Genomic DNA, 7,446 nt, shown 5'->3' with positions numbered 1-7,446 from the left:
TATAAATATTAACGTGCCTGCCTCGCACGCGTTTTTGAAGTTCCAGTAGTCCCCCTGTTCCATTTTATAGGCCAGGCTATATACCTCCTGGCGGCAAAGAAAGTCGCCATGAAGTTACAGCCGCCGCAACGTATCTTTGGGATTTCCCCACTAGCACACGAAGGGCCTGTTTGGATCACGGGACTTCCATAGGAAATTTGAAGGAAACCAAAACAAAGAAAAGGAAACGAATATTGTTGTTTGGAACACAGGAAAGCACCCATTTCTTTCCTATGGAATCCTGTAGCTTCTTCACAATTTCACAGGAATGGAAACATCCACTCCATGCGCTGGTTTTCTCCGCTTCATGGAAGTCCTAGGCACGCTGCCGCTAACGCAGTTGGAGAACGAGTGATTAGCCAGGACAAAATGCAATGCGAGCTTATTCCTATTCCTATGGTTTTTCCCTTTATTCCAAAGAGGCCCTAGATATAGTAATTAGTACCTATATTTGCCTAATATATTACAATTCCTATGTTATAAATTCCTGTGTTTCAAACAGTCTAAATTTTTTGTTCCTGTGTTTTGAAATCCCGTAGTTTTTCACTTTTCATCATACCTTATTCCTGCGTTTTTTCCTATTCGTACGTTTTGGAATCCTTCGTTCCAAACAAGCCAAAATGAGGAAAGTTCCTCGAAGTACCAGTCTAGAAGGAGTATGTCGTTGTCCGATATACGTAGTACTCTATTTGCGCGTGTTTCCAAATGAAATAATACTCCTAGTAGCGAGTAGCATTTACTACTCTACTACACAGCTCCAGCGCAAATGAGCAGAAGTGCATACATACATTGCTGGCGTTGTATTTACTACTCTACTACACAGCTCCAGGATTTAGGTAAAGCGCAAATGAGCAGAAGCACTATTTCATTTACTACTCTATAACACAGCTCCAGGATTTATGTGTAGTAGAGTAGTAAAGCGCAAATGAGCAGAAGTGGCGTTGGGGAGCAGAAGCACGCTTGGGGCCCTGCAAAGCAACCATCACATCTACTAAAAATTTGGAATGACGTGCGCCTTCATTGGTCTGCTTCCACCGCTCCCGCGCTCCTACACAGCTCCACCATCATCCAACGCTAGACTTATTTTCATTTTTCTATTCGAAAGGTGATAGGACATGGATGATTGATGTCTCTTGGATAGAGTAGGAGGCTACAACGTCAATACGTTTGGGAGACGAGGACATGATTGAAACTTTCGACACGTCCCAAAGGTCAGACGACGATGGGGTAGCAGGGCCAACGGGCACGGCAGCGTGGTTCATGTGGGTGCGCGCGCGCGACACGCAGCCGCGGCGCCTGTGCCGAGCCCCTCACGGGCAGGCCAGGGCCAGGCGACCAGGGCGCGTCGCTGCCGCGTCAAGATCGGTGGCGCGGCAGACCCTGCCACGTCAGCAGTCAACGAATCCGGTCGTTGCCATGTCAGCCCGCTGCCACGCCACTATGCATGCGCGCGGCACAGGCATTTGGCCACGCGAGGGTAATAGGCGCGGCCAAAAGTGTTAGTTTTAAAAAAACCGACAGTGTTAAATTTAAAATTAGTTTTCGAAAAGTATTAAAATTAAAAAAATTCTCCATAACGAGATATACCGAAAACAAAAGGACATAGTAACGGGATCGTGGAAATTTGGAGAGGCACAAAACAACAACAAAAAAAACAGTTTAGAGGTTGGAGGGAGCCAATGCCGACTTGGTACCTAAATAAACACATCGTACAGGAGCAATGTACTCCATTGTAACCGGATGCGAGGGCACCGCACAGTGAGGCAGAGCGGGTCCAGCTGGATCTCCAGATTCCATAGCGGCCCTGGGATCCTGGCGACCACGGTCCATGGGATGGGAGATTCACTGCCAGCGGGCCCCAAAACCCCTCTGCCCTGGCTTCCCATCTCAAAACTGCAATGTGCTCGGCATCTCTTCTCCAGACTCCCCAGCACCCGCCCGGCCGCCCCTGCCCCCGCCCACCGGGACATCTAATTATTTGCCACTCTTACGGAGGCCGCCTCTCTGATTACCAACTTTGTGGTGACAACTACAAAAATATCCTAGAAAATAGTAACTCGTCTAATATTTTGCCATTTTTGCTGACGTGGCATGCCAGATCAGCCAGCCAGCTTGGAAACGGGCCATTGACGCTCGAAGACCGAAGACAAAAGACCATTCTACCCCCGCCGTGTATTGCTTAACAAGCGCCGTCTCCTCCATCTGTTCAGTCCCGACGGTTCTCTCCGCACTTCTTCTTCTTCCTTTGTCTCCCCGTCCGCATGCGGGGCTTCGACCTCTCCCTCGTGGCGCTCGCCGCAGCCGCGCTCTGCTGGCTCAGCTCCGCGCTGCGCCTGAACGTGAACATGGCGGCGTTCCTGGTGGGGCTGGCGTTCCCCAGCGAGGGCCGGGTGTCCAGGCTGCTGGTGAGCAAGACCAACTTCGTGCTCAGCTCCTTCGTGCTGCCGCTCTACGTCGCCCACGTCTGCCTGTCGCTGCGCCAGACCACGGACGACATCGAGGCGGCGGGGCTCACGCGGGACGACGGCTTCCGGGCCTACGTCATGGAGCTTCCGTTCCCGTGGTGGAAGGTCTTCTTCGTCACCGTCATGGGGACCCTCGGGAAGCTCACCGGGTGCGCGGCGGCGGGACTCCTCCGAGGTCTGGGGATTCTGGAGGCTCTGGCGCTGGGGATGCTGCTCAACGTGAAGGGGTACTTCCACCTCTACTGCGCCTAGGCGGCGTTCGACGCCGGCATCATCACGGACAAGTCGTTCATGGCCATCATCTTCATGGTGGCGCTCAACGTGGCGGTGACGCCCATGGTCGGGATGGGCATCGCGTCGTGGGCGCAGGCGGAGCGTGCAGTGGTGGCTCATGGGGCTGCAGCACCACGACCCGTCCACGGAGCTGCGCCTCGTGGTGGGGCTGCACGGCCCGCAGGACGTGCCGACGCTGTCCTACATCATGGAGGCGCTGCGGTGGGGCGGCAGGCGCGAGAGGAGGCGGCGAGCTCGCCGTGTACGCCGTGGACATGGTGCAGATGACGGACCAGACGGCGGCGGCCATCGTGAAGGGCGGCGGATTCGACGGCGTGACCGTGGTGGACGAGGAGGCGTCGGAGATGCGGAAGCTCATCGGCAAGGCGCTGGACGCGTACCAGGTGGAGTGCGGCGGCGGCGCCAAGGTGAAGGTGCGGCGGCTGCTGGCTCTGTCATTGTTCCCTGGACATGCATAGCGACATGTGCATCTGCGCGGAGGACGCGATGGCGGCGCTGGTGCTGCTCCCGTTCCACAGGCGCAGCGGGCGGACGGCAGCATGGAGCCGGGCCACCACAGCTTCCAGGTGGTCAACCAGAAGGTGCTGCAGCTGGCGCCGTGCTCGGTGGGGGTGGTGGTGGACCGAGGCCTCGGTGGGACGCATGCATCCGTCGTCAGCACCAGCTCCCAGTCCCAGCAATCCCAGACACAGCAGACCCAGACGGCGGCCGTGGTGGTTGTGTTCATCGGCGGCGCAGGACGACCGCGAGGCCCTGACGCTGGCGTCCCTGATGTCGAAGCACCCGGGCGTGCGTCTGACGGCGGCCGTGGTGGTTGTGTTCATCGGCGGCGCGGACGAACGCGACGGCGCAGGCGCGCGCCAGGGCCCGGACGAGCCTGTTCAAGAGCAAGGGCAGCCGGCCCGGCGGCGGCGACGGCAGCGGCGGCGGCATGATGGGCGCCCCGGCGTCGTCGGCGCTGGGGCAGGAGGAGGCGCAGATGCAGGTGGACGACAAGTTCTTCACGGAGTTCTACCGGCTCTTCATCGTGGGGCGCGGCAGGGACCGCAGCTCGGTGCTGATGGAGGGGCTGGACGAGTGGGCCGAGTGCCTGGAGCTGGGCCCCGTTGGCGACATCCTCGCGTCCTCCGACTTCTCCACCACCGCCTCCGTGCTCATCGTGCAGCAGTACGACGCCAAGAAGCACTACAAGGTCATCGACGAGGAGTTCATGCCCTTGTAGATACACATACAACGTGACGTGACATACAACGTGTGCAGCATGCATATACATACGTGTACTCGATCGTGAATGGAATTTAGGACATATACGTACAGTATTGTCGGACACAAGTGATCTCTAGAGTCTAGCCACAAAAATGGGTATGGGGTCCCTTACCGAGTGCCCTGAGTCAAACGGAGCGACACGTATACGCACCAAAAGACCAAAACGCCGTGAACGGAAAATAAAAAATAATCACGGAATATGTCACGCCAGATGCTAATTGCTAACACGTGTACGCATAGTTGGTTATGGCATCGATGGTAGATCGAGTTTGTTACCGGTGGCGGTGGTCAGTTTTAATAATTCCCTGTCGTTGGGACTGAACAGATGAGAGGAGACGGCGGCCGGGGGCAGAATGGTCATTTGCCTTCGGTCTTCGAGCGTCAACGGCCCGTTCCTAAGCTGGCCTGGCTGATTTGGCATGTCACGTCAGCAAAAATGGTAAAATATTAGGCGAGTTACTATTTTCTGAGACATTTTTGTAGTTGTCATCATAAAGTTGACAATCAGAGAGGCGGCCTCCGTAAGAGTGGCAAATAATTAGATGTCCCCCGCCCACCCACCCACCTCCTATAAATCCGATCGACGCCGCGGCCTGTTCGTCCCCCATCCTGACATCCCACGCCACACCCTCCCAATCCCATCGCGTCTCCATACCTCTCTTATTACGCCACGCCGGAGGGACGGAGAGCGAGCGAACCCAAGCTAAGATGTCGACGTGCGCGGCGGACCTGGCGCCGCTGCTGGGCCCGGCGGCGGCGAACGCCACGGACTACCTCTGCGGCCAGTTCGCGGACACGGCAGTCCGCGGTGGACGCCACGTACCTGCTCTTCTCGGCCTACCTCGTCTTCGCCATGCAGCTCGGCTTCGCCATGCTCTGCGCCGGCTCCGTCCGCGCCAAGAACACCATGAACATCATGCTCACCAACGTGCTCGACGCCGCCGCCGGGGCGCTCTTCTACTACCTCTTCGGCTTCGCCTTCGCCTTCGGCACGCCCTCCAACGGCTTCATCGGGAAGCAGTTCTTCGGGCTCCAGCACCTGCCCAAGACCGGCTTCGACTACGACTTCTTCCTCTACCAGTGGGCCTTCGCCATCGCCGCCGCGGGCATCACGTCGGGCTCCATCGCCGAGAGGACCCAGTTCGTCGCCTACCTCATCTACTCCGCGTTCCTCACGGGGTTCGTCTACCCCGTGGTGTCCCACTGGTTCTGGTCCACCGACGGCTGGGCCGCCGCCAGCCGCACCTCCGGCCCGCTGCTGTTCGGGTCCGGCGTCATCGACTTCGCGGGCTCCGGCGTCGTCCACATGGTCGGCGGCATCGCGGGGCTCTGGGGCGCGCTCATCGAGGGCCCCCGCATCGGGCGCTTCGACCACGCCGGCCGCTCCGTGGCGCTCAAGGGCCACAGCGCGTCGCTCGTGGTGCTCGGCACCTTCCTGCTGTGGTTCGGCTGGTACGGGTTCAACCCCGGGTCCTTCACCACCATCCTCAAGTCCTACGGCCCCGCGGGGACCGTCCACGGGCAGTGGTCGGCCGTGGGCCGCACCGCCGTCACCACCACCCTCGCCGGCAGCGTCGCCGCGCTCACCACGCTGTTCGGGAAGCGGCTCCAGACGGGCCACTGGAACGTGGTGGACGTCTGCAACGGCCTCCTGGGCGGGTTCGCGGCCATCACGGCCGGGTGCAGCGTGGTGGAGCCGTGGGCGGCCGTCATCTGCGGCTTCGTTTCCGCGTGGGTGCTCATCGGCGCCAACGCGCTCGCCGCGCGCCTCAAGTTCGACGACCCGCTGGAGGCGGCGCAGCTGCACGGCGGGTGCGGCGCCTGGGGCGTCCTCTTCACGGGGCTCTTCGCGAGGCAAAAGTACGTGGAGGAGATCTACGGCGCCGGGAGGCCCTACGGGCTGTTCATGGGCGGCGGCGGGAAGCTCCTCGCCGCGCAGATCATCCAGATCCTGGTGATCGCCGGGTGGGTGAGCTGCACCATGGGCCCGCTCTTCTACGCGCTCAAGAAGCTGGACCTGCTGCGCATCTCGGCCGACGACGAGATGTCCGGCATGGACCTCACCCGGCACGGCGGCTTCGCGTACGTCTACCACGACGAGGACCCCGGCGACAAGGCCGGGGTTGGTGGGTTCATGCTCAAGTCCGCGCAGCACCGGGTCGAGCCGGCGGCGGCGGCGACCAGCAACCAGGTGTAAAAATCAGGAACAAATTACGTGCTTGCCTTTTTTCAGTGTGTCATCGCGTATCATATTTGATCCCGATCGTATCTGCCGGTACTGTTTGGGCAATACTTCTTCGCCACATCGGAGTCGCAAGAATTTGTGTAACTATAGGAGAGGTATGGCGACGAAGCACGCACATGTGTGTGTTTTGGTTGGGGTTTTTGTGTGTACATGCGTGTTTTACGGTCCGGATATGGTGGTGGTTAGGGGCTAGGGTTTATCTTTGGCTAAGAGCAAGGTTAATAATACAGTCGGCTTGCTGGCTGTAAGGTTCTTAGTAGCCTTTTCTTAGCCCACTCATACAGTAGTTGGCTCTTTACAGTTAATACATGGCCCACTTATCTCTCTCACAGACTTTCTTGGTTCTGGTGCCTAAGCCGACTGTAAGCTTACAGCCCGTTTCTCCTCTCCCTCCTCTACCTCACCATTTAATCGGCTTACAGCCTGCTATTATACTTAGCTCTAATAATGCAGTTATTTTTGTGGTGGGATCTTATGATCAGAATTCGATTGGAAGGTGTGGCGGGCTGCTGCCTGCTGGTCAAGATAGGTGGCTTCTGTTCTATGAGGTTTGAAACAGTTGGACGATTCTGTCCTGTGGTCTCTGCCCATCCATCAAAAACTTTTGGCTTGTTCTTTCAATAGTAGCTTTGGGGGTCGTGCCTTTTATATGTAGTGCATGTTTATGTTAACTAATATTCTGCCAAAAATGCCAGGAATATAGCAAATCCAATTTCCCTGTAATCTTCATACCTGGAGAAAACATTGTCGTCAAAATATGTATGCGTGCCGAGCGCAGGACGACTCGCAGGACATCCATCTCTCCCTTCAGCTAGTCATGCCAACCGCGAGTGAGACACAAAATATAGATAATCTGAGTTAATTTTTAGCCTATCTAGTAATTAGTCATGTGTGTCAAACATGTCCTAAGTTTTTACTATTCATCCATATATAGGCCTGAGCTAATTGTCCTCAGTTTTTACTACAGTGGCATGTTCGTCCGTTGAAGCAAAAACTGCTGGTATATTCGAGTAGTACAATCACGAAAATCGGATGAATAAAGTCATCCGCCGTAAGGTTAATGATGAGCGGTGGCGGAGCCATCGCCCGAGTCTCGGGCGGCCGCTAAGGTTGTCGACGATGTGCAAAATATAACTA

At 56.9% G+C, this 7,446-nt stretch overlaps 1 protein-coding gene and 1 pseudogene across 1 annotated transcript; both read left to right on the top strand.

The window, feature by feature from the left end:
* Nucleotides 1–2,300: 2,300 nt before the first annotated feature.
* Nucleotides 2,301–4,083, top strand: LOC136491116 (cation/H(+) antiporter 28-like; annotated as a pseudogene).
* A 569-nt stretch (nucleotides 4,084–4,652) lies between these two features.
* On the top strand, nucleotides 4,653–6,614 carry LOC136491115 (ammonium transporter 1 member 1-like). The gene is given in 2 exon segments (XM_066487343.1): nucleotides 4,653–4,865; nucleotides 4,867–6,614. Coding segments are annotated over 2 exon segments (1,488 nt in total). The 5' UTR covers nucleotides 4,653–4,772; the 3' UTR covers nucleotides 6,262–6,614.
* The last annotated feature ends 832 nt before the right edge of the window (nucleotides 6,615–7,446 follow it).

This window comes from Miscanthus floridulus, chromosome 11 (genome assembly GCF_019320115.1).
Source record: "Miscanthus floridulus cultivar M001 chromosome 11, ASM1932011v1, whole genome shotgun sequence".
NCBI classification, from domain to species: domain Eukaryota; kingdom Viridiplantae; phylum Streptophyta; class Magnoliopsida; order Poales; family Poaceae; genus Miscanthus; species Miscanthus floridulus.
Note: the sequence above shows the minus strand (reverse complement) of the source record. Positions and strands in the feature narration are given on the sequence as shown.